We start from the raw sequence: 24,642 nt of genomic DNA on the forward strand, positions 1-24,642 counted from the left end.
GAATGAGTTTATTGTATGCCACTGAGGAATATTGGATTGCTTTGTTTTGAGGCTGGCCTCTGATTTTCTTAGAGGGTGTTTTTATTTAGTTTATGAAGTTTTAGTAGGTGACTGCTAGTGTGCCATTACCTGTAAGTGGGTGTTTGGAAAAAAGGTGAATTTTTCTGCTGATAAACTGCTACAATTAATTCTCATAGTCTATCAAGTTTCTCATTGTGGATTGGGTGTGGCACAGTTTGAGCACTGATAAGTATGAATAATTTAAACTCTTGTTTTGATCTCCCTGTGTTAGTTCAGAATTCTCATTGGGATGTATGTGAGGGGAAGTAGAGTTCAGAGTGCGATTGTCAAAACAATTCCACAGATCCTCCCTTTATTTTTTTGCTTTTACTAAAAGTTTTGCCTGGGTGTGGTATGGAAAAATCTGTGGATTTCAGACACACTTTCCTTGTGAGCTCTCTGTGCCATGTTGCTTTGCACTGTGCCTTCCTGTGCCAAAACATCCTGTTTTTTGGTAGAACAGACTTTCATACTTTGCCACCTGTGGTGCGTTTCAGAGGCTAAGAGGGCTGCAATTCACAAAATCCGTGAACGTGCTGTGGCTCTCATTTTACTTCAAGCTGAAGTAGCTCAGATAAAGTAAATTAGACCCCCAAACAGTGAATGGTGCAGACTGTTACTAAAGAGGAATTAAGCAGAAGTTATTTCTAGATGCTAAAGTTTTATTCTAGATCCAAAGGATGGTCGTGTGTCTTCTTCTCTGGTATTGCCCACTCCTAAAGTCTCTGTCTCTTCCCAAGCTGTGCTGTTGGTGGCTTGGGTGGAGCTACTGATGCTGCCTTCAGCCCCTGACACAGTTTGGGCAGGAACGGGATCCTTCTCCTTGATCCTTTGGCTCATGCTGAGACAAAAGTATCTCGTAAAGGTTAAGAACCATGTCAGACATAGCCAGACTAAAGCTTATCAAGGTTAGATATGTGTGGGTTTTAAAAAGTAATAGTTTGGATGTTCCCAAGAATACAGGTGATGCCTTAAGTTTTATCTTTCATGGTTTTCAGATTCTGTGCTGCCTAGGGCTGTAGGTCTGAGCCTCATATTAAGTGTTAGTCAGCTCTCTTCACAGAGTAGGCAGACAAAATAGATCTTTTTCCTGCTGAAGACCAGGGATGATGGTTACAGGTTTTCAGGCCCAAAAGCATAAACAATGGTGGGCTGAAGGGAGAGACAAGAAGGATGGGACTTCATAATCTGAAGCTGTAATTGGACAATTAAACCCCAATATGCAAATGGACCAGAACTTATAGAAGTGTGAGACCTCATGGCCAATTGTCCATTTCGTGACCATTCTAAGTCCACCTTAGGTGGAGCCCTGGTCAGGCTCTTGTGCTGCCCAAGGTGTACCCTTAAAGGCCTTTTAATAATTATCTGCTTTATTCTCTAGCTCTGTCCAGTCTCTGTTCCAGGTCAGCCTTCCCAAGGCATCACAGAAATCTGAATTTTGATTTAGCAATCTGTAAAGAAGGAGAGGGGCTGAAATGTCTAAGCTCTGATGACTAATTTTTAAATGCACAGTTTAACTACTTAACTACAGCTGAATGTCACATTTGTCTTGTAAAACTGCTTTATTATGGATAAAATCTGTTTTCAGATGGTCAGTCAGTTGAAAAATCATTATTGGGCAAATTATATTTTGGGAATGTCACAAGGTGAGGATAATGCAAAGTGCAGGTGTTGAGGATCCCCTGCAAAAGTGGTGATCCTTAAAAATTGGTTGTGTAAGAGATTGTGATGTTTGCTATTGATACCACTGCCTTGAATGGCCAGGCTTTTGCTAAGCTTTTTGTCTAATCTGACATAAATCTTGGAATTGAAGCCCTCGGAGAGGACTCTGCTTGATTATTCACATGTGATTTCTGTTATCACTTGTGCAGAAAACCTCTAACAAATGAAAGTAAAAGATGCTGGTCACAAAAGGAACTACATTCAAACCCAGGGCTCTTAACTGGGCTTAAAAATAAGTTTATTTTCTTTTCTGGTTCAAAGTGTGCCTCAGCCCATTTGGCAGGGGGGAAGGATCTGCACTTGTTTTGCTTCAGTGTTTCCTGTCTTTCTTCAACTCTTTGGGAGTCAAGCAACAGTGTTTTGTCCTTTTCATTGTAGCAAGGCTTATGTACGATACATGTGAGTGGAAGAATTTCTGCTCTTATCTAGGCTGAATGCTTACATGTGTTTCTTCTGAGAGCTCTTTGTGTCATTGTCTTTAGAAGCTGTGCAGAAGCTGAACATCCTAGGCCTGTCTTCATCCTTAATCTGAACCTGAGTGAGGAAGGCAAAGGAGTAAAAAACGGAGGGCTCTGCTTCCCCTTGAACTTTGTAGAATGTTGTCTTGGTATTAGGAAAGAGCTTTTCTCTGCTTTATGCTCCTGGGCTAGAGAACAGACATTTATACCAAACTGATAAAGGACTTTCATGGGAAGACCTGTCCTGAAACCCCCTGGTGTAGTTGGGACTCTTCGGCACCAGTTGTCTCAGGTGCTTAATGAGCTTGTGTGTGCACATAAGCTTTTGGCTTTAGGGGTTGTTTTATTTTGGCATTCTCGTTCTGTTTCAGGCAGGCTGTCAGTCTACAACCCCAAATACGTTCATGTGGCCCAACAGCCCTTTCCAGAAATCTCTTTTCCTCTTTTAACAGTTTTTGTTTCCTGCTCAAAGACTTCGTAATTGATTCTCAAGTCTCTCTGGAAAGGGGCTTTCTCTAAATAATTGATGGACTTGAAGGTAATAAAGTCAGGTGTTTGAGTTCCTGTACTCTGCTAAAGGATGAAGCAGAGTATTTGAAGGCAGCTGAATGCTGTGAGTTTTAATATTTTGAAAAACCTCATTTGTTCAGCTTGGCAAGTTTTGTACTCTTGCTTTGGGGCATAAAATGGGTGCTGAAATATGTTCACTGACATCTAGAAACTTCTGGAATAGAAAACAAAGGGAATAGCATCAAGTAACTTGAATCTGAGAGGTTGGACTTTGGTCTTTATGAGTCAGCAGCCTTCTGACTGCCAGGGTATAGAGCTGATTCTTTTGATGCATATTGCTTTTCCCTCAACAGTTGGTTATTAGATGGTGCTCAGGGAAGGACTTCATGGGGGTGAAATACGACTGCAGTGGTGTAGGTGTATCTAATAGAGGGTAAAAACAACAAAGCTTTCCACCCTGCCCTGAGTACTATGTTACTTCAGTTTGGCTGCATGGCAAGCCTGTGGAGCAGGAAGGCTCATCAGAAAAGTTGTCTGACTTGAAACTAATGGAAGGCAAATAGTGAGATGACTCTTGGAAAGCAATTGGTGAGATGACTCTTGGAAGACAGCAAGGCGGCTTTCTTTGCTAAGTGTCCACTGTGCTGAGCTTGCAAAGTATATTTTGACAAAGTGGTCACAGCACTTGTGTCACTTCTGCAGGAGTGGTCTGCTCCTACAAAAAACTAATGTTCAACTGAAAGAGCCTATCCAGCTGGGGCAAGTGAGAGGGGAAGGTGCAGTTCAGCCCAGTGGTGTTGTTTTAGCTGAGCTGTGCTGCTTGTGTAGCCATTCAGATGGCAGTTTCCTGTTTTGTCACACTTTTTCCATCAGGAGGTATGTTTCTCGGTTTACTGAAGGCACAGGTTAGGAAGTATTTGTGTCTAAGCTCTGCACCTTCTAATTCAGCTGACGTGTTTGTAATTAGCTGTTGCAGAGACTGAGGTCTGTGCTGGAAGGAGCACTGACTGCGTCCCTTCACAGCCTTTGTTGCCCTGATCTCTGCATGGCACGGTGTTGTTCTTGGCATCATCCTGAGAGGTGGAAAGCCTGTTTTTCCTCCTTCCCCAGGGGCGGATACAGAGACTTTGGGCGAGACGGTCAAGGCTTTCTCACGACCTGCCAGAGCACTGGCTTTTGGGGGAAGGGCTGGAGCTGTTCAAGCATGGGCTTGTCCTGAAGCAGCATTGGGTTTTGTCTTTTTAATCTTTTCCCTGCGGTGTGGTAGCATGTGCAGGGTGCTCTGCCAACCTACTTGCTGTAACTCCTGAAGCATTAACTTGTTCCAGTGTATTTGGGCTGAGGCATTTATTCTGCTGAAGAGCTGGCAGTGGCTAGGATTGTGACACATTGGAGAAGTATGTTTTGTCACATCTTTCAGATTTTCCAGTGCTGCCTTGGAGGTTTATCTTCTTGTTGGGTTTTGCAAGTTTCAAGAGTGTGTTTCTTTACCGGAAGGGAGGTAAAGATTCCGATTACATGGCGGCTGAGCTGTCTATGTGGCCAGAAAGAGCCATTTTCTCTTGTGGTTTGTAAGCTGGTGATTGTGGTCCTTGGCATGTGAAATGAGGCTGTCCTGATTGTGTTATGAATGCTCTTGCTGGAGGTGGAGGGCAGCAAAAGAAAATTTTGAGAGTGTTGTCCCCAAACCCTCCGTGCCTTTCCCAAAAAAGTAGCATTCCCTGGTGCCTCATTTAGAATGAGTGTTCCTCTGGTGTTGAAAGTATAGGCCCTGGTAATTGGGGTGGGAGGGGAGAAAAAAAAAAAGATGTTTAGGGGCTGAACTCCACATCTTGTTTCTGTGACGTCGAGTCAGCATTGTTTAAACAGAACGAGTGGTGAATGTAACTAGTATTATCCAGATATTGCAGTCATATCTTAGCGTGCTCATTACTGGTGATCAGATTTGAACCCTGGATTTTTTTTTTTAACTAAGAAATACCTTGATCTGATTTACACTGTTAAATATCGAATTTTATTATATGTAGTATATGTTTCTATATATAAATTCATATATAGGGGTATTCAGTGTGAAGGCCAAGAAATATGGTGTGGATGTAAACAGACTGCTCATTATATCCAAAGCAAGGAACATTTTTAAGAAAACAAACCACAAAACCCAAAGCAAATTATATGTTCATCACTTCTCTGTTGTATATTGCTATAATCAGTCTCTAAGGGGTTTTTTTTTTTCCTTATGAAAAGAGAAAATGAATGACTTTTAGACTGAAATACAACTGGAGACTGAACAAGTGGCATTCCTGGAAGCGGAGAAAAGTCACAATATGTATAAAAATGTAGGATGTTCTCTGAAGAGTGTATTTGTCAGCAAAGAAAGTTGATGGTTTCCTGTCTTTTTTTTAATGATATGAAGTTGTATAGCAAGGGGCCCATTCTGTTCTTGAAACCTTTTGGTCTGTGTGGAGGTATGGGAGGGAGCAGACAAAGTGTATGAAATAGGTTCTGTTACTGTTGGATTACTAAATAGAAGTAAAAATATTTCCCAAACTGGAAGTTCTGGTTCCTCAGATAAGATATTTGCTTTGTAAGGCTTCCAAAACCTTCTCTTTAGAAGGGAAAAAAAAAAAAAAAAAAAGAAATTACGTGCTTCTCTTAAATAAAGATTGAGTTTTGCCCTGCAACTGATGATGTTACAGAGAGGGGGTGTGTATCTGCTCTCATGAGAGGTAGTAGAAAGCAACTGGGCAGTTTGGGTCAGCTAAGATTATTCTGGTTACTCGTTCTGACAGGCTTTGCACCCTGGGGTGGATAAATTCCTGCTCAGAATTACTGACTGGCTTCTATGTGTTTCCCAATGCCTGAACTTGCTGTGAAGTAAAAGGAAAGCATGACTTGTGGCTTGCTGTGTATAGTGAATAAATTGCAGCACAGGCAAGGTCCTATTCAGATTAAACTGGTCAATAGCTTTATTATAAAAATTTTCATAGGCATGAAATATTTTTCTAAACTTTTCAAAGATGTTAATGGGGCATCTGTTGAGCTGTAGTGACAGTATCTAGTGTTGTCACTTTGGTGTAATCCGACTGAACTTTCATTTCAGAGGTTTATCTGATAGTGCTTTTGAGGGTGTGGTCAGTGAAGACCCTACATCCTGTGCTCGTGCTCTTCTCTGTATTTCTTAAATGCTAGTGAAGAGATGGAGAGTAAAGAGATGGATATTTTACAAAAGGATCTGCCTCTCTTATACTGTGTTCTCCTTGGAAAACTGACTGACTTTTAGATGATGTTTACATGTAACATTTCATTTTCTCTCTGTTTCCTGTACCATGTCGTGCTTTAAGTCAGAATGTGGAGTATATGCCATGTTTGCAGTCAGCTACTTTGAGCGGATTTTCTTTGAGCTAGGGAAGTGATCGCTGCCTTTTTGTTGATACCTTTGTCAAACACCTCTGTATGTTGAAGCAGAAACTGCCTTATCTGTTCAGTTACTACTTCAATGAACCTGAGGTCAGTGGGGCAGAACTAGCATAAACGTACTAAAATTCTGTGCATAATTGAATTGTGTCAGTAACTAAAAATCTTCGTAGTTTGAATTCACACTGTAAAGACTTCCATTGTACAGTGTCATTGACTGGCATTCTGACCAGTTTGTATAAATGAAAATATGGAATCTTTGGAACTTCTTTTGGTTTGTGGATTTTTTTTTTTTTTTAATATTAATAGTTGGGATTTTTTTGCTGGGTAGGAATAAATACTTCACATGGAAGCAAGGCCAGCCAACTGTATCTTTTGTAGCTCCCGTATGAAGAACAGTGAAAAGTAATTGGTAGAACTGTTGTTGTTCTCTGTTACAGCTTTTGAATTGCTGTGGGAGCAGTACTGAATTCTGCTTGCCTTTTACAAGTTTTTAGTGTAGTTCTGTTAGTTTAAAAAAATCAAATGGAGCTGAAAATATTCCACAAATCACAGCTTGAATAGCTCCTTTAGTTACAGTTGTGCAGTCTTTGTGCCAAAGGATTGGTGATGTTAGTCAAGTGTGGAATTCAGAAGAGGGTCTTGATGATGTTGTAGCTTATTCCCAGAAATGTGGAGTGTCCACTTTGTGAGTGTTACTCCGAGTTCTGAGCACTTACATGGTGTTTTGGATGCAACTCATCCACACAGAAGTAGTTGGCCAAAAGTGCAGCGTGACGAGTGTGAGGTATAGAGACCTGGAGTGGAACTCTTTTGAATTACTGCTTCCTTGTTTGGGGCTTGGAAACACTGGTGTGTGTTTCTGACAAGTTTTCGTAAGTTGTGGTTTGGGATGCAGAAACAGAGTAAACCCATGCCACTGAAACATGAAACCCTTCCCAATAGGTTGGGGATTTGTTCTTCTCTGAGAGATGGGTTTTCAGTGCTTACGGTGAAGCAACTTCTGCTTGAAATATTCTCTGAGTCTTCAGCACAGTACAGAGTAAGGGTCTCTAAAGATGATGTCTTGAGAATCCTGTGTGGCTTTGGCCGTGTTTTCCATTGAGTTCTGAAATTTGTTCCTTGCCATTTTTCTGGTGAGAAAGGGATAACCTATTAAAGATATCTATCTTTCAGGTTAAAAAATACCCTTTTATTGATTAATCCTCAGGTTTCTTCTAAGAATCAGCAAATATTTCTCTGCTCATCTGAACTGCAGCAGGACTCAATAATGTACTTGTATTCTTAAGAGATGGTTCTCTGTTCTTTTTGAGGCCCTAGTTTGAGTTCCTTGGAGACAAAATTGCAAAATTACACGTTTGCTTGGAGTTCCTGAGTCATCAGCAGGACTACTGTCTATTTCCAGGAGCAGATTAGCCTGTAAGAGCATCAAATCCTGTCAGTTTATCTTGCTTTTTTGCTGTACCAGCTCAGCCCCTTCACATGAAGATTTGATGGCTGGCACCCAGATACTGTTCTGAACATTAGGACCCCTTTGGTGGTCAGCTTCTCTCTAGGATCTGGAAAGAGCAGACTATAGGTGCTTCTCAGTTGTTCCATTTACAGAAAGTCCTAAGAATATCTCTGACTTTTGCCTGGTTAGGGATTAGGCTGCCTTCTACCTTCACAAAACCCCCTAATGATTGACCAAAGAATGACAATTGTTTTTAATGACACCATGTCTTGAATGAACCGATGCTTTTTGATACAGATTTGGTCTGGATGGAGTGGAATTGAGTAATATCAAAACAAGTCGTAGGCCAAAGTACAGTATTTTGAAAATTCTTCCTCCTCATCATATTCTTTGTCCATTTGCTTCACCAGCTTCGTATAGATGTAATGCTTTGTATTGATGAACAGTGGTGGAGGAGCCAGCAGCTTGGCAAATTAATTTTTTTCTTTTCTTCTTGCCTCTGTTGTGCCTGTTCCCCCAGCTTTGTCTGTTTCGGCATGCTGGCTTCAGGTGTGCTGCTGGTATAGGCTGGCACTAGGGGTGCTGTGTTTCCGTGGGCACACTGAAGCTACCACTGCTTTCGCTGTCCCATCCTTGTTCTCCTGCCACACTGGCATTTGTTCGAGCTGTGGAAAGGCAGATTGGAAGGCTTAAAACTGTTTACTTCTTGGTGTGTGGTACAAGATTACAGGATTGATCTGAAGATTTGCTGGAGGTTTGCTCTGTGGCTGTTTGCTCCACTGAGTGGGTTGAATAATGGCTGTGGGTTTTAGGAGGAGCAGGGAAGGGGATCAAGACTCTCTATATGGTGGCAGTATTGGCTGAATTGGAACTTCAGTGTGACTTAGGTCTGCTTAGTAAAGTAAATGTCTCCGGAGGATTAAAAGAAATTTTGGACCTAAGTCTGGAAACTTACTTTGTTTCAGTCGTTCTAGACTTAACATCTTATCTGTGAGGATTTCTCTGCATAATTACATTAGATTAGTTATGGATCACATCAGCTGTTTTATGAGAATTAGGAAAATATATTAGGAATATCACTGCAGTAGCATTTTGAAGGGAAGAGTGGAATGGTGGGTGTTGAAAAGCTTTGGAAATGGCAGTAGCCTCTTGATGAATGACTACATTTTCCCCTCTCACTAAAGCTGTAAACACCAGGACAAAATTATATTCTACCAAAGCAGCAGTGTTCTGTATTTAATTTTTAGAAATTCCTGTTGCTGTGAGTGGGTGATAACTGTCAGCTGACACAACGTGACTTGCTTTGTCTGAAACACAGTGGAGAACGTTTTTAGTCTGTGCTGCCCACGTACTGCTTTAATCTTCCAAGGGTTTTTAGTATTGCCTAACCATAGCTATGCAGCCTGTGCTGTGAGCGAAATGAATTACTGACATAGCAGATTTCTAGACTGGTAACAGATGCCTTCTGTGTTAGGAAACATGACTGCTTTTAGTATAAACAAGGGGAAGCTGGCTGGGTAGTCTTGAGTGGACTGCTTCATTTGTTTGTAGTGTTGGGGGGAAAAAATCACATACCTGCACTTCAGATTTATTATGCTACTCCCATTCCAGCCATAAAGTGTACAGTGGTCTGTCAGGAACCACCAAAAGAATTCTGAGCACAGAGCAAGCCAAATCAGCTCTTAAGATAGGCAGGTGTTTGGAAGGTAATATCTGCCTGAGGAGCTGTGTGCTGTTGCAGGACAGTTTCTTGCTAGTACTGGTAATATACCCCCTTCCCCCAACACTTCTGTGCATTTAGAAGTGTGTATGTTGAAAAAAGTATTTTGCCTTTTCCTTCTGCCCAAGTACTGTGATTGATATTGACTGAGGCATCTTAGCAGTTGCATGAAGTGGGGAGAAGTCTTGCAAGCTGGAGGTCAAAACAGTGAGGTAGGTGGGGAGTTGTACTTATCAATAAGGATATTTTTAATGCTCTTATTCCTGTTTCAGTGAAGCTGGGGCTGAACAGTTGAATTTAAGTCCAATGCCAGGGAGGGTAACCTAACAAAAAGAAAGTCTTCAAATGACATTTGTACATCAGGTCCTGAAATGATGTGCTTGCCTTTTTGCCTCAGGTTATATTTTAAGCCTCTTTGTCTAGCAGAACCTCATTTTTGTGAAATTTAATGATGTGCTAGCTAAGTGCAACCTGCTGCCTTCTCTTTTGTAGATGTAGCAGCACGAGAAGCAATGCTCCTTATGTGCATTTTGCAGTTGCTGCTCCTGCCTTTTACCAGGTTCTTGATTTTCACAGGGAGGAGGCAGAACAGTGATGGAGACCTCAGTGTGTCTGCGTCTTGAGAATATATTTGCACTGGCAGCCAGTGTACTGCTGTAAAATGGGATTACACTCATGCAGATGGAGCCTTGGACTCTGCTCAGATTAGTGGGATTCTGTTCTCTTTCCTCTCTTGCCCAGGCACATCAGACTGACTGACTTGGACAAGTGTATGCATATTGATTGTTAAAATACAAATTGCTGTTTGGAGCTAGAAAGTGAAATTAAGTTGGGAAAACCAAACTTTGTTCCTTCTCTTATATTCACTCAGTAGTGGACTTAGATAAGTAGAGGAATGGTGCTTTAGCAAGAGTTCTTTGCTATGATTCATAACAGTTGTAAAGGTTCCTAAATTTTGTCTGTAACATTGGATGGGTTGCAAAAGTCAGTAAGTAAATTACAAAACTCATTTTATGTGGTATGACTGGACCACGTGTAGGACGGTCCTTTCCTGTCACTGCCTGTACTGCCATAAAGTACAATTACCTTTGCTTTGACAAAAGCTAAATGTTTTTTGCTATAAATGGACTGTGCACAGTAGAATTTATAAAGTGCAGGAAGAAAGCTTGTCTTCAGTGCTTGGTTAAAATTATATGGAAATTAACATCTGAACTATAGAAATACCAAGCTCAAGTATTAATTCACACTCTAGTCTGTATTGGATGGGATTGTCAAAGTTAACTTTTGTTTCTTCTATAAGTGGGAATGTTTTTCATGCTCAGGTGCAGATTCCTTTCTAGCAAAAAACCCCAAAACCAAACAACCCCAAAAAACCTAGTGTACCTTCTCATAGCTGTGGATGTGGTGCAGTTCACTTGCCCTTTTCATTCATTTCAGACTTGACTGGATTGGCTTGGTTTTTACATGCTGTCTGTGAATGACCAGGGTGGCACAGTACATTTTCCTAGTTAGGAGGTGTTTGAAAATTCTGTTTTCTTGTTTCCTTGCCTTTGCAAACCTTTCACTGACAGTTACCTCAAGGAAGTGGAGGATTGAAATGCTTCTCGTCTGTTTTAGGCAACACTCAGCTGCCCAGAGTGTGAGGGCTGTGCAATTGCTTACTCCTACTCTGAATTTACAGCTTGTTCTGTTTTTCTTATGCATGGCATTTCTGCAGAAGTGGGAGTTGTGGTTAAACCTTTTCTGCCTGGTGTGTGTGTAAGGAAGCAAACCAAACTCCACAGTGCAGATGGGTTTTAAATGGTGGGACCTTGGTTCTTGAGAATAAAACCTCTTACGGGCGATGATCTGGTAAAGGAACACACAAATACGGAAGAGGTGGGTAGAGCTACCTTTTGTGTTTAGCAATCCATAGACACTGAGAGATTCCAGGTAACCACTTTGGGTGTCCTGCTAGCTGGATTGCTGGATGTGCAATCCACAGGGTTTGTGGATATGTCCAAACAGCCATCTGCAGAAAAAAAATGGTTTTGAAAGAGTGAGAAGGCAGATGACTGTTAACTTGCTGATGTAGATCTTCCTAGGCTAACTCTATAGTGAGTTCCTTAGTGGGGGTGCCAGCCCTGTTACAGCATTAGGGTGCTTAAAGGTAAGATTGTAAAGCAACAAATACTGAGAGGAAATGTGGGGTTAGTAGAAGATTGAACTGAGTTTGAAAATACCTGTGGATGGCATCTGGTACAGATTACTGCACTCCCTTTCTCAAAAGTGCAAGAGACACCTGGGAAAAAAGCCTTTACTCATGAAATCTTTACCTAATCCTGTCATTCCTTCTCTTTTGTGCAGACACTGTGCTATAGAAGATGCACTATTACCGATATTCTAATGCAGAAGTCAGCTGTTGGTACAAATACTTGCTCTTCAGCTACAACATTGTCTTCTGGGTGAGTACAAAATTTAGAGGCTGAAATAGTTTAGGCATATCTGATTTTTATTAACTTCATTACTCTGTTCAAGAGAACAGGCTGAAATAGTTGCCTGAAGACAGAAAACTGATGGATTGCATGCCCCAGGTGTTTTGTAGTTGAAGAAGCTTATCCCCTATGAGAAATTATTATTGAAAGTGTGAGGACTCAGTATCCATATTATTGCTTCCCTGTTAAAAGAATCCTCCTCTAATGTTTCCTTTCAGATCATCTTTGGTCTTTGTTGGGTGGTGTAGCTGTAAATACACTATGCAGAAGAGAAGAAAGGAGCTTTCCTCAGACATGGGTCAACAGCTGGCAGCACATATCATGTTCTGTGGGCAGCTGAATTGCCTGACACAGTCTTGAAATACTTAACTATGGACTAACCTGCCTATAATGTTTGTGTAGAATTGGGATTATGAAAAGGTACAATGAGTGGTTTTAGATGTGTATGATGGTTAATGAAGCACCTGCCTTGGAAAAGAGGGCCCTTTACAGGGTAGTGTATAGTGTTGCACTAGAAAGTGTTGTCTGTGAGGGGAAGCTGAGGAAGCAATTCAGATAAACTCAATAATTCCTTTTGGAACTTTCAGGTCAAATATTAAGAGTTTGCACCTGAAGTCCTAGGAACTGCAGTCATGGAAAGGCATGAATAGTCCTGGAAAAGTGCTGATACAGTGACATGTCCAGTGCTAGCAGCAAAGTTGCTGAAAACCGCAGAACTTTTTGCTACTGTCACCACTTTTTGTTTACTAGTGCAACGCTCTAACATGATACTGTAGCATTAAGCCACAGGGGTGTTATCCTTGTGTGGGTACCAGGGCAGAAAAGATGGATAGAAACTTTTGTTCCATTAAAGGTTAATTTGCTACAATATTGCATAGTGCAAGTGTTCCTTAAGGGGTGATATTTTCTGTGTTGCAACTGAAGATGCCTTCATCAGGTCAAAAACTGTGCTTACAAGCCACCAGCTCTGCAGTTCCTTTTCTTCCGTATTGTACAGTTCCCATGTACTTGTAATGGAGTGTGTCACAGTGAGAATTGGCACTTGTCAAGCTGTTCTGGATTGCAGAACAGTCACTTCATAACTGTGTGGATGCTCTTTGGCAGTTCATGGTGGGATATGTGAGAAATTGACACTCTTGTTCATGAACATATTAGGATTCTTCTAGACCTCTGGTTTTTTTTCTACTGAGTGTCTCATGAAGTGGGGTCTATGACAGACTGTTTCTGACAACTTTTTAAAAACTGAATTTTTTTGTCTTCACTGTAAGGAGAAGACTATCAAGAATTTGCCTCTGTTTTTTCACAGGAATCAATTTTGCATCTTTTTTCTTCTCTGCAGTCATTACATTTTTTTTTCACTTTTTAAAAACTGTATTCTCTTGACATGAATGATGAAGATCTAAAGATTTTTCTGTTCTTTAAAGAAAAACTTAGAGATGCCAAAACATTGAGGAGAATTCATGATACAACGTGTGTTTCAGCTGATCTGTTGGCTGGAGGAATTAGCTTTCTGAACAGGTGGTACTTGCAGTCTTGGTACCTTCCTCAACAAAAGGGTCTGAAGCTTCTGTTGACATTATCAGGCTGACCTAGTAAATGATGTGCAGCTACAGCTCTTTTGATAAGATTTTTGGCACCTTTAGTTGTAGAGCAAGCTATGTAAATGTTGGAGGTAGACACCCCTATAGGCAATCCATGAATCATTTAGCTGACACAAGGCTTCAGGAGGCTGTGAAATCCTGCTGGCTGCGATGACTGCAAATTTATCATTTGTGAAACAGAATAAATTTTCTGTTTGCCTTGAAAGGACTGAAGGACTACAGAACTAGTAGGGGAAATGTAACCATAACTCACAAGCAGCATTTGAGGAGGGAATGTTAGTTTTGATTTACTTTCCTTGGTGTTTTTGGGAACTTGTTTGTGAGCATTTTTTAGTGAGTGTGGCTGCTCTAGAGATGGACGAGGGATGGATTTAGCTAGATGTTGGAGGGCCTTTTGCCCATATAAGCTGTTAGAGCTCTCCTGTGTTTCAACTCAGAACAGTTTATACACAAACCAGGTAATGTGCATGTAGATAGTTGCATTTGTTCTTCTGTCATACTTATTAAAGGTAAATGTTGACTTTCCCTTTGTAGCTCTAAAGATATTGACTGTATAAACTTGTAAGCATGTGGGGATGTAGTAATTCCCAGAATTTTTAAACTTTCCACTGAGTGGTTGCTGCAGTTTGTGTCATGCTTCAAATACAGTTCACATAGATTGGGATGAAACAAAATATTGAACTCGGAGGGCAAATATGACTAATAATGGCAAGCTCAGTGTAATCACCCTTTAGAAATCTGTAAACCTTTATTCTTTGGAAGTCGTTTTTTTTTTTTTTTAGATGAGTGACTTGAAAATAGAAAGTTCTGGGTTTTGGTTGTGCACTGCTGGCTTGTAATACCACTTTCCTATTCTTTTAAGAAAGGGCATTGAGGCCGGAGGAAGGCTCTGCCTAGGGATGACTTTGATATATGATTACTTTGTTTCCATCTTGCTTTTTAAGCCTGCTCACGGGACTTAGCTTGTCCAAGTACACTCTTGTTAATGATAAGGCAGTACAGCCATGAAGAAAGCCCTGCAGAGAGCAAGATAAGAAGGCTGGACCTTCTTGTGCTTGAAAGCTTTTTTTTGTCAAATAACTTCATTTGTCACTGTGCATTTTAAAGATTGCCACAATGCCAAGTGAAGAGCTTGATTTTGGCACCTTTCTGTTCTGAAATTGAGTGAGCTTTTCTGTGAAAGCTCTGGTGCTTGCTGCTTTGCCTACAGTTGAAGGGTTTTTTTGGGGGTAGATTGAGAATTGCACCTCAGTTGTGCCATGGCTGTTTCAGTGAAGTGAAGGATTGCTTGTGTGCTCTACCAAAGCCTTTTAGGTTGCATTTGAGCTGTCTCTCAAGTGAATTGAGAGGAAAGGGTAAAACAGCTTTTAGCTACTGTTATCTGGATTTATCTTCTAAAGGTCTGTAGTTGTGTGTGATTCTTAAGGGTTATTGGAGACAAAACCAGAACTTGTCACTGATCCTGTAGGAGATGTGGCATTTTCCCCTGAACATGGTGATGAAGGGCAAAAATTCTTCTCAGTTCTGGAAAAGAATTCTGAGTTCCTCTCTTTGGAAAATAAGAGAAGACCCAGGTTAGCATGAGATTTTCTTGGCTCTGCTACATATGTTGTTTTCCAGGAGTTTCTGAAACAGCAATGCTGTGCCAGGAAGAGGAGAGAATGTAGCACCAGGTGGTTTCCTGTCCGTGAGGGGAAGAGTCTCTGAAGAGACAAGGATGGGAAGGAAGGGCTGCAGGCTGCTGATTGCTCTAGCATGGGTAGAGCTGCAGTGTAAAATAGGATTACCCAGGGAGTGGGAAATGTATTCTCTGTAAGAGTATACAAAACCTGCATGTGTTTCCTATTGCTGCTGATCAGACCTAGGGACAGACTGGCTCACAATCAGTTTGTGTGCAAGAGTAACTTCGCTGCTGCCTACATTTGAGAAACAAATTAGCCCTGTTTCCCACTTGATAGTGTGATTCTGACAGCACAGTCACAGGAATCCTAAGAATTCAAAGTGTGATTGGGAATGGATAAATGAGTAATGCCTAAAAGTGGTAATTTGGGTACAATGTCACTGAGTTGGCCATCAGCATTGTACATCTGAGCAGAGCCTACAGTTTGATGCAACATGTTTAAAAAGTTGATTTATCAGTTCTAAAGCAGGAAATGAGCAAATGCTGGTAGTGTTTCAGTTTCCTGTTTAAAGGGACACAATTGAGCTGCTTTGAATATGTTTCCATCTAACCTTTCATGCAGTGTATGGCTTAAAGGACTCTCCAGCACAGGAGTCAATTGGGAAGTCCAGGTTGTTCTTGTTTACATGTCATTCCGATTCTGGTAAAAGGCAAATTTCAAAATGCTGGGCTTTTTTGAAATAGCTCACCAGCCTGCTTTCTCCCTGGGAGCACTTCTGGTTCTCCTTGCTTCTTCTCAGCTGCCTGTTGTCCCATTCACTCACCCATTTAGTTCAGTGAGCTGAAGAAGGTTAAAACTTGGCCTTTAGTTTAGGCAGGATCTGGTCTGCCTCGTAGCCATCACTTGGATGCCTTTGTGGGAGTGTGTTGGAGAGGGTGTTTTCCTGGGGCCAATTCCCTGTAGAACTCTGGGCATGCTCAGTCACACAGACTTCTGGGTTAGTTTGATCACCATGGTGTGCTCTACAGTGGTTTCCAGTGAGGTACTTTAAAGTATCTTGCCCATAGTCTTCAAAGCAAAAGGATTTAATTTCATTTTTCATTTTGCTGCTATTTTACTTAGTTGCAAATTGGTTGTTTTGGTAATTGCACCTTCAATGTAGTAGCTGGTGGCTTTGTTTCTTCTGCAAGTACATCATAGTTTACTGTTTTTTTGCTAAAGATACTTAAGGTATTTGGTTTGGTTGCTTCTAGTGAAAATTATGAATTGCTTGTCTTAGCTGAATTAAGATCTAGATTAATCCACTTTGGTTTATTTTTCTTCTGAAAAACTCTATTTTACTTGTAGATAGTTTGCATAGATGCTTATGGAAATAGCTTTGCAAAAATAATTAGTTTATTGAAACTGAACATTTTATAAAAACGTGAGAGCAAAGCTCATGTTCAAAGGTGAGAATAATGCATGCTAGTGAAAAATCTACTTAATCAAAAATCCATTACAATTTAATTAAGAAGGTAATTACAATGAAAGGCAGAGAATCTGAAGAGGTCACCTTATTTACAAATCGAATAGCACAATATTAGTATTCTAGTACCCTTAATTTGTATACAGAGAGTGGAATATGTCTTGCCAATTACTTTTTTCCACCTTGTTTTCTGTAGAAAAAGTTTCCAAAGATCTAGCTGTCTGTGTAATTTACCTTGATTACTGCAAATTTTTCTAGCTGTCTTCATCTGTCTCCCAGCATTCCTGGAGCATTTGGAGTGAAAAGGATGAAGGATGCATCAATCACATGCACTGTGCAACCTAGTGACATACAAGTTTGATTACTGACTAATTTCCCTGCTTTTTTTGATCTGAAGGTCACTGGGTTAAGATCTGGGTCAATATTCTGTTTATATTGATGTGGTTTTTAATAGTTTTTTTCAAGCTATGTTTTGATCCAAATGATCACTTTAGATGGTCTTAGCTTCAGAGTCCAAGGTGAGTAGTCATTGTGGTATTGCTTATTAAGCAACATCTGGGAATTTATTTAGCACTGCTTTGTCCATCTATCAGTGGTGATTTTGGTTGCTCAATCTTTAAGACCCAGAATATGGCATATAATAATTCCTGCCTGGACAGAAGTGTGTAACAATCTAATTTTTACACAATAAGATGGATGATGCTTGCAGCCCTTTTTGGCTTTGCTTTACTCCACTCTGCCCAGCAGAATAAACCCAGAACAACTTCACTTGCCCTGAGTGATCTTAGGGCAAGCAGCCCATGAGCCCAGCAGTATTTTACACTCACACATCTCTTTTCTTGTGTGACTGTCAGAGGCTTCCATTCTTGCTTCTTGCCTGTGCTGTAGAAAATTGCCTGTGATGCCCATTTAGCTTGTGGAAGGTGCTGCACTTCCTAGAGAAAGGGATTCCTTTTTCAAAGTGTTTTTTCAGTGGTTGGGATTTACTCTTCAGTGCATGTAATGCTTGGCACTGGGGAGGCAACTTCAAGCCTTTCTACAGGATTATCAAATCATTTAGGCTGGAAAAGATGTCTTAAGATTGAATTCAGCCATTGACAAAACTGCCAGATAGCCCATGTCCCTAAGTGCCTTGTCTGTGCATCCTTTAAATATGTCTGGGAATGGTGTCTAAACCACTTGCTCCAATGCTTGATAACCTTTTCAGGAAATAAGTATTTCCTAATATCCAATTTAAATGTCTCCTGGTGCAAGTTGAGGCCATTTCCTCTTGTGCTTGTTATGTGGGAGAAAAGACTGATCTCCACCTCACTACAGCCTCCTTTCAGGTAGTTGCAGAGAGCCATAAGGCCCCTTACAGGGTTGAATGCTTTTTAAGTGGTGAGGAAGAGCTGCCCTTGGGTTATTTTAGTTTGATTATTGGAATTGGATGTTGCCTAAGCATTGAAGAAAGGAAATAAAATATTAGGACAAGGAGCTCTTGCTTTGTTTGAGTGACCATAATTCAGAAGTATTTATTATACAAATATATGAATTAGTGTAGGGTCTGTTGTAAGTTAGATTTGTTGCTTATTTAAAGTGAGCAAAGGGCCCATTAATCCAGCTTGATTCAGATGGGCTTAAACAAAGTAAGGATTCAGAAGACAAACTGTATCTAATCAGAGAAGAGGCTGATGTAGAAAGCCTTGACTCTGAGAAGTTACAAGGAGCAAGCATGGCTATTGTCATAGCCATAATATTGGTGTACTGTTAAGTGACTAGATGGGAAATAACCTCAAAATGCATTAAATATTCTGACATCTTCATTAGTGGGTAGGCAGACATTTTGTAGCAAGTCCTTGGGACAGGATAAACTCCCACTGGCATGCTGCTCTGTGGGTTTGTCTGTTAAGTGCTATGTGCTTCTTGAGTAATCATGAAGAATCAAACTGAAATACTTTTTAAAATGTATTTTAAAAAATGTGTAAATGTTGTGGAATGCCTTTCAAATAATTTTTGTTAGAGATTGACTTATGGAGAGGAAGGTCCCATTACTCTTGTCTCAAAGTACAGGCAGTATTTGTTTTATTTGAGCAATAGTGCTACTAGCTAAGTTTTTTGAGAATGTGCTTGATTAGTGCATCTAATTAATTTTTTTCTTTTTTAATTTTAGCTAGCTGGAGTGGCCTTCCTTGCAGCTGGTCTGTGGGCATGGAGTGAAAAGGTAAGGATAGAAATGACTGGTCTTACTTCCGAGGCTGTCCCCTCCTGCTCCAGTAAAACTACTTCCTCAGGAAGCAGCAGAAGTTAAATGTCACATCTGAGCTCAGGAGCATGTTCAAATAACCTAAACTGAGTTTAGTTGGAATTATCTTCTTGTCCCTGATCAGGAGTTAAGCTGTGGCCCTTGATATTCAGAGCTTTTTTATGAACTTGTAAGAAAGGGAGAATTTAGCCTTTGTGAACAATTTCTCTTTCAAAAGCATGCTTTCTGAAATCTGTATTTGTCTACCCACCTTCTTTTATTACAAACAAATATTTGTGAGTGGTATGAGCTGTCTTTATATTTAAAAAAGCACCACAAAATCTAAATGTGCATCTTTGAAATACTTCAGGAAGATGCTCTCAGTCAGTTGGCCATCTGTTTATTGTCCACTTTATTCCCCATGGAATGCTTAAGTGATTGTATTTCCATGTAGAGGAACAAAACTGGGGAACATGACATAGCTGAATAACTCTTATTTTTAGTAAAGGTTTCTTGTAGCTAAGAAACTTCCTCAGCTGAAGGAAGTTACACACATATACCCAGAGTTCTCCTGTTACAAGGGAACAGAGTGATACAGGTGTGGAAATGAATGGTCCCCCGCATTGAGGGGCTGAAAGGTTTAATGAATTCAAGCAGTAGGAGGAAGTGACCGTGACTAGATTCACTGATCTGCATCTCAATCAGGAGTGGGAAGCAGGTGCCCTCACTGTTCAGTTGTGCCACTAAGTAGTAAGACTTCAATTACCATCATATGTTCACTTTTCCTTAATTGAAGTGGTTACACACAGCAGTTATCCACATGCAGAGAAGTTCTGAGATGTCCTCTGCTTTTGGGAAGTGAGTTTTATGGTGATTTTAATTCTGAGGCATTTCTTCTGCTCCCTGTGTGCTTGTGCACATTCTCATAACTAGATTAGTGCTGTCATGGCTATATAGTAAGCAACCTATCTCGACACACAAATGCATTTGCCTCCTATTTTGTTGTTACAAAAGAATTTTCTTTTCAACCCTTTAAGGGGGGTGTTAAACTCACCTTGAATTTGTGTTCTCTAATATTCATTCTTCTGTTTTGTAGACCGGCACATAGCATCTGTGTGGTTGGAGACTAATATCTCCATTTGCCAACTTGGCTTTATGTTACACTAAAGTTACAAAAAAGGCAAAAGCAAACTCTTCCTGTCATTTTTTTTTTTAAACTTTGCCTGGGCTGTTTCTGCTCTCTGTGCTATCTTGCAAATAAATGCTTCAAAGCCTTTCCTGTGGTTTTTAGCTTCTGAATGGCTCATGATATCTGTTTGTTATTTTTTATGTCAATTGTTCTGTGCTATGTTTTCAGTCTTTCAGAGGAGTGCCATTCTTCAGCCGATAGTGCTTGTATTTTACAGATAAACATCTTGGTGAACAGTAGGATGGGAAATAAGAAAAGCTTTGCAGAAACTGTGCTGCAGTGGTAAACTCAAAGATAAACTACAGGTGGTGGAAGAGTTCTGAACATCCTGTCTCTTACCACAACACAAAGTACATTAGCTCCATTTCTCTGATTTTGTCTCTTTTCTTTGTGCATTAGGACTACACTGCAGATTAATTCCTCAGCAGTCTTTTTCTCTGGCTATATATGCTGTGCTTCTCTTTTGGCTGATAACATATTGAAATGAGACTGCTGGTTTGTGGGAAGTGTTGAAAATACCACATGGAAAAATGTTACCATCCTGACTCCTATTATTTGATTAAGATCCAGTCTCTCTAACTGGTGTATCTAATTGGCCTAACCTTACGATTTTGTAACTGGCTTTAGTTATTCTGAACGGTCATATAAAAGTTAGCTTGCATAAAATTTTAGGAGTCAGTATCTGTCAGACAAAAGATACTGCAAAAGCCATTCTCCATGAGTGAATTATTGTAAAGTGTTGGTAGAAACAAAGTGAATAACACTGAGCCCTCTTATCAGGAAAACAGGTTTTGTTGTTAGAATGGTTTCAAGGAGGACACAAAGGAAGATCTGGGAAGCTAGAGGCTAGTCAGCCTAACTTCGTTCCAGCGAGTTGATGGCTAATAACAAATGGAGAGGGAAGAGTCAGTTTTCAAATCAAGACTGTTGCTTAGAGGGACTTCAGGAGCATGGAGAAATAAATCACTGTTCCATGTGACTGAAAGAAAAACTTAGTGTGAGCTTTGTTACAGAATGTCTGACTGCACTGACTGCAGGTATCAGGCTGCACTCCTGTGCACCTGAGGAAATCTGTTGAAAAGGGCAGCCTGTTTGTACCAGGTGCAGGTGCATAGGCAGGGGTGTCCAGCAGAATGGGTGTGGTGGGATGAGAGTTTTCTGAATTGATTCCCTTGTTTCCTTCCTTCAGGATTTTTGACTTAACATCTTTTCTTAGGCAAAATCCCATAATCTTCTTTTTAAAAGAGCATGTTGTAAGCATTAAGTGTGAACATGAAGAAAGGATTGTGAACCAGTGACATCTGAGGTTGAATAATAAAGCCCAGTTCCTGCCAACTTCTATTTGTAACATGCTTTGATCAGAGGAAATTGTCTTCCACAAAGTGTTGCGTGAGCAAGTGAGATTGTCTGAAAACAAAAAGCTTTGAGTTTGGGTGTGGGAAGGAGATGCCTGGCAATAGTTATGTATGTTTCAGCATCCTGGTCACACAGTGTTTGGCTTCACAGCATGTTGATTGTACAAGGATGCTGCATTAGCCCTTTTGATCTTGATATGTGTTTCTTGATTGTGGGGTCTGAGTCAAGGTTTGATTAGGTGGGACTCTCATAATGTACCAGGTAGATCAAATTTGTTAGTTAGCTGTCAGGTGTAACAGTTTTTAAGAATGAAAATGTGTGACTGCTAACACATTATCTACAAACCAGAAGCATTTTCTAATAGACTGTTTCAGCTGTTAGTCACCAGCTGTTACAAGGCAATTCTGAGTTCTGCAGTTCAAGTATTATTTTTTTTCCTTTTCATCCTGTCAGCCAGTTTTGATAAAAACAACTCTGTCTTGCTGTTGCCAAATTAACAGCTCTGACACAATCTGTTATGGAACACGCTATGAAAGAAGATGGAGTCCTGTGGATCACTGTAGTACTGTTAATCAATGTCTGCGGCTGATGGAGTTTCTCCAAGGGCATATTTTCTTCTAGTGCTGTATTTTGAAGATTTTACTTTTTTAAAGTAAGCAGTTGAATAAGAAGTGATAGGGATTTTCCAAACTATTGTCCTTTGCAGTTAACTCTAGAACGGGTACCTGGGTAGAAAGATGGGAATTTGCATTTTATTGAAAGAATTAGGCAGCTTAATGCAAGTCTCTCTGATATTTTTCTCTTACACTAAACATGGTTAGCTCGAAAATACACTTTATAAAGAAAAAAATAGTGAACATGTGATTATGGGAGATTGTGCTGTGTTGACTTTTTTATTTCTTTGTTTCAAAAGTGAAAATATTTCCTTATTAAAATGTTCTTTGTATTGTTGATGGTTGTATGATGAACACTCAGACTACTGCAGGGTTGCCTGAGTGTCCCTAGAGATCATTCTCGTGAAGAGTTTCTGTTGTTGGTCCCTTCTGTCTTCTGCCTGCTCCATCTTGTTCTTGCACATCACATAAGAGTCCTGTTATGTGTATTTGATGAAATTTTAATGGTAGCTGGTGTAATAACTTTTTAAAACCTAATCTAGAAAGTATAAGGAAGGTTTTCACTGTGTTAGCATTACATTCACATAGATTTAGCAATCTAGGCAGACAGGCTTCATAGCAAAGAATTTTGTCAAGATAAATGGTTTCTGGATTGGTTAACAAGAAAATATTACTTCTATGTTGGGCAAATTGCAAATATAGAGAATGGGTAACTCCTTTTGGTGTAAGAATTTTTATCAGGTGAAAGGGGAGTGTTTAGACGATGCTTTTATGTTTCTGAAAGCGTTTGGAGGAGCACTACTAAGACTCTTTGGCACTAGAAGGGTTGTAATTAAAATGAAAGGAAAAGTCTACTCTTTTGAAAACCTGAACAAAGTTATTTTCCTCTTTAAAATGTCATCCATAAGATGCTTTGTCCTTAGAATGTCTTTCTCTTTCCCCCACTTAACTATGAAGATTGGAAAATTTTTCTTAATTTATTTTTTAGACCATGATATTGGAGTACCCTTCTGATTGATGTATTTCAAGTTAATCGAAGACATTAATTCTTTTGCCTTGAAACTAAATGAACATTCAGTGATAGAATTGAGCTTTTGGCACCATCTTGTGGAATTCCGTTTGGCAAATAGACCTAGGAGGATATCATCTGAGAAACTGGCTTATTAAAGGAATTGCTAGCTATAACTTTAATACTTCCTCTGCTGGGGTGAAGAAAATAATCATTGTCGATGACCATTTTACAACATGACTTTTTTTGTTGGTGTCACTGTTGGCAAGTTCAAGGGTTTGCAACCAGTTCATTTGGAATCATGTGGAAATCATCCAGGAGGAATGCTGAATTAATAACATGCTCACAGTGGTCACATTCTGATCTGTTTTTTTTCTTTCAGGGTGTATTGTCTGATCTGACAAAAGTGACTGGTCTTCATGGTCTGGACCCAGTGGTGCTTGTCTTAGTGGTGGGAATAGTGATGTTTACTTTGGGATTTGCTGGTTGTGTGGGAGCACTGAGAGAAAACATCTGCCTGCTGAAGTTTGTAAGTAACATCATTATATGAGGGAATATTTATGTTCCATTATATGTGTGAAAGCTGCAAGTGATGGACTGGGAGCAAACCCCGATAGTTAGTGATAGAATTTGGTTTGTGACAAAGTATATGGTAAACTTGCTGCCTTGACAAACCTCTGAGTAATGGTATTGAAGGCAGGGGTGGTTCCAGCTTATATATTTTCCTCTCTGTGGAATGTGTTCTTCCTTGCCTTTTTAAATTTGTTCTGCTCTGCAGTGATGTTATAGTAGGTATATCAGAACCTAACATTGTGATGTTAGGGAACATGCTTAGTCAGTCAGAAATTACTGAGACAGTATAGTACAGTGGAACAAAATCACTTAAAAACTTCAAGGTTTCTTGTAAGTATTTGCAAAACTTTGGGACTTCAGTGACTGATGTAAATTTTCTTAAATGGTTGTTTTTATACTGAGGCGCCTTCTTTGCTTTAGATCTGAAAACAGCTAAGCTGGACAAAAAATTGAAAAAAAGTAATTATAAAATTAGAAACAGTTCAAGAGGATTGTTAAATATCCAAGAGGATATTACTATCAAGACTTCCTTAGCCCTGTGTTTTACAAATTCTTATTTATTCTTTTCACTGCTGTGCATGATGACTATGTCTAATGCTCATTTTACTATCAAGTTCAGGTGACAAAAACAAAAGGATAACTCTGCCTCATGGGGGTTTCTTTACCTTGTATTCTCACTGTGCTCAGTGTCTGTACTGAACCAAAATTTGAACCCTATTCTGTCTCTGTTCCTGATGGCATAGGGATGTATGAATTGATATTTTCTGATTTAAGACTTTTGTTTTTTACAGTTCTGTGGAACAATTGTGTTTATATTCCTGTTGGAGCTGGCAGTAGCAGTTATGGCTTTCCTGTTCCAAGACTGGGTGAGGGACAGGGTAAAAGAATTCTTTGAGAATAACATTAAATCCTACCGAGATGACATTGACCTCCAGAACATCATTGATTCACTACAGAGAATTGTAAGTTCATATCCTCTCACTTCTTTGATGCCTTCTAGGAGAATATAGATTTAAAAGTTTTCATTTTTTATAAAATGCAATATTTTGTAGCTAATAGTACTGTGTTACAGATGTGCTGGTTTTCTTCCTTCTGTATTGAAAGCAGCAGGGAGGGAAGATTGCTGAGATCCAGGCCTGTTTTGATGTCCATTGTGGAAGTTCTCTCAGACATGCATC

General features: G+C 39.9%; 1 protein-coding gene across 4 annotated transcripts in view; it reads left to right on the plus strand.

The window, feature by feature from the left end:
- TSPAN14 (tetraspanin 14) overlaps positions 1-24,642 on the plus strand; it is a 45,918-nt gene that overhangs the window by 2,856 nt on the left and 18,420 nt on the right. For all 4 annotated transcript variants that reach the window (XM_066191554.1, XM_066191555.1, XM_066191556.1 and 1 more), the window contains exons 2-5: positions 11,684-11,781; positions 18,652-18,702; positions 23,274-23,420; positions 24,256-24,426. In XM_066191554.1, coding sequence (XP_066047651.1) covers positions 11,701-11,781; positions 18,652-18,702; positions 23,274-23,420; positions 24,256-24,426 — 450 coding nt within the window. In that variant the 5' untranslated portion in view covers positions 11,684-11,700. The remainder of the gene's footprint in view (positions 1-11,683; positions 11,782-18,651; positions 18,703-23,273; positions 23,421-24,255; positions 24,427-24,642) is intronic.

Source organism: Chamaea fasciata, unplaced genomic scaffold, assembly GCF_029207755.1.
Source record: "Chamaea fasciata isolate MVZ Bird 193981 ecotype frontalis unplaced genomic scaffold, bChaFas1.0.hap1 SCAF_9, whole genome shotgun sequence".
NCBI lineage: Eukaryota > Metazoa > Chordata > Aves > Passeriformes > Sylviidae > Chamaea > Chamaea fasciata.